The 1,632-nt window shown below is 38.9% G+C and overlaps 1 protein-coding gene across 1 annotated transcript; it reads right to left on the bottom strand.

The window, feature by feature from the left end:
• Positions 1 to 847: 847 nt before the first annotated feature.
• On the bottom strand, positions 848 to 1,321 carry LOC116286138 (keratin-associated protein 20-2-like). The gene has a single exon (XM_031692592.2). The coding sequence runs from the start codon at positions 1,279 to 1,281 to the stop codon at positions 1,114 to 1,116; it is 168 nt and encodes a 55-aa protein (XP_031548452.2). The 5' UTR covers positions 1,282 to 1,321; the 3' UTR covers positions 848 to 1,113.
• Positions 1,322 to 1,632: the final 311 nt, after the last annotated feature.

Genomic DNA, 1,632 nt, shown 5'->3' with positions numbered 1-1,632 from the left:
TCCAACACACCTCTGCACCAGACCTAAACTTATAAGCCTGTTGATAGTTGTGATGGGGAAAAAAAACATCAAGTCAAAAGCATTTGAACATGTGGAGCACAAGGCTAAGATTTTAGGCTGGCTATACAGAGGGAGCAGTGACTAAAAATAACAAGGAAGCATCAATTTCATATGAACCAATGTCATACCCTTGTCTTCTGGCATCACTGTCATCTCGGGATGCACCAAAGACAAGTGTTCTCTCTTTTGCTCATATTTTCTTCTTCCTCAACTGTGTTGGAGTTCTCCAGAGAAGAAACAGAACCAAGGATATGATAATTTACTATGGGAATTGGTACATATGATTATGGAAGCCACAAAGTCCCATGATCTGCTGTCTGCAAGATGGGGAACCAGGAAAGCTGAGGGTGTAATTCAGTCCAAAGGCCTGAGAATCAGGAGTTCCGATGCCAAAGGGCAGATGAAGATGGATGTTCCAGCTCAGGAAGAGAGAATAGAGTTTGCTGTTCCTCCATCTTTTTGTTCTGTTCAGGTCCTCAGTGGATTGGATGATGCCCTCCCGCATTGGTAAGGGCGATCTTCTATACTCAGTCTACTGATGCAAATGCAAATCTCTTTTAGAAACACCCTCAGAGACACACCTAGAAACAATGTTTTACCAGCTTTTTGGACATCCCTGAACTCAGTCAAGTTTACACATAAAATTAATCATCATACCACCCCATTTGCCAACACACCAAAACACATGCACATATGCATGTATATACAAATGATGAAGAAAAATCAACTTAAATGCAATAAATTAATATTTTAACAGATAAATGTTTATTAAAATTGATTTAAACTTTTCTCATGTAAGAGTTGTTGATCAAAAATGTAAGAAATTTTTAAGGTAATACAATATCAAAAGAAAAGCTTTCAAAAAAAGTATGAAACATTCCAGATGATTTCGTTTACTTCAGATGAGGCTTACAGAATCTAACCTTTTTTTTCAGATTCTTGAGGATGATGTTGACATTTAGAATAGACAATAGAATTATTAATAAGAAGAATCATGGAGACAGATTGTGGAAGTCCAGGTGGACTGATCAGTTGAGTTTCCCTGAATATTTCTCAGTAGAACCCATAGGACCAGTATCTTCTGTAGCAAGATGGGCGGCAGCAGCCATATCCATACCCTCCGTAGCCACAGCCTAGGCCACCATAGCCACAGCCATAACCATAGCCCAGGCCACCGTAACCATAACCCAGACCTCCATAGTAGTTGCCGTAGTAGCACATGGTTTCAGGAGTAGAGGATTTGATTGAGTTGCAGGGAATCCGTTTCCTCAGTTTGAACATCACCATCTGCTCATGCCCTTTTATATGCTTCTCAGTGGTGGGTGGGACACATCACAGGACTTGTTGATCACATATTTTCTACTAATTTACACTAGCATACTTCCTGAATCTTTGTTTCATTAGACGATGTGAGACTCTTGTAAGCAAAATGACTTTGTTTTTGAGTCAGCATTCCTATGATCAAATCATGTGCCTTTCATGTGCTTTAGTTATTCTTATTTTAAAACCTTTACTCAGCCTTCATTTATTTAGCTTAAAATATCCGACTAGTTTTCATCTAGTTAACCATTT

This window comes from Vicugna pacos, chromosome 1, assembly GCF_048564905.1.
Source record: "Vicugna pacos chromosome 1, VicPac4, whole genome shotgun sequence".
Classification (NCBI taxonomy): Eukaryota; Metazoa; Chordata; class Mammalia; order Artiodactyla; family Camelidae; genus Vicugna; species Vicugna pacos.
Note: the sequence above shows the minus strand (reverse complement) of the source record. Positions and strands in the feature narration are given on the sequence as shown.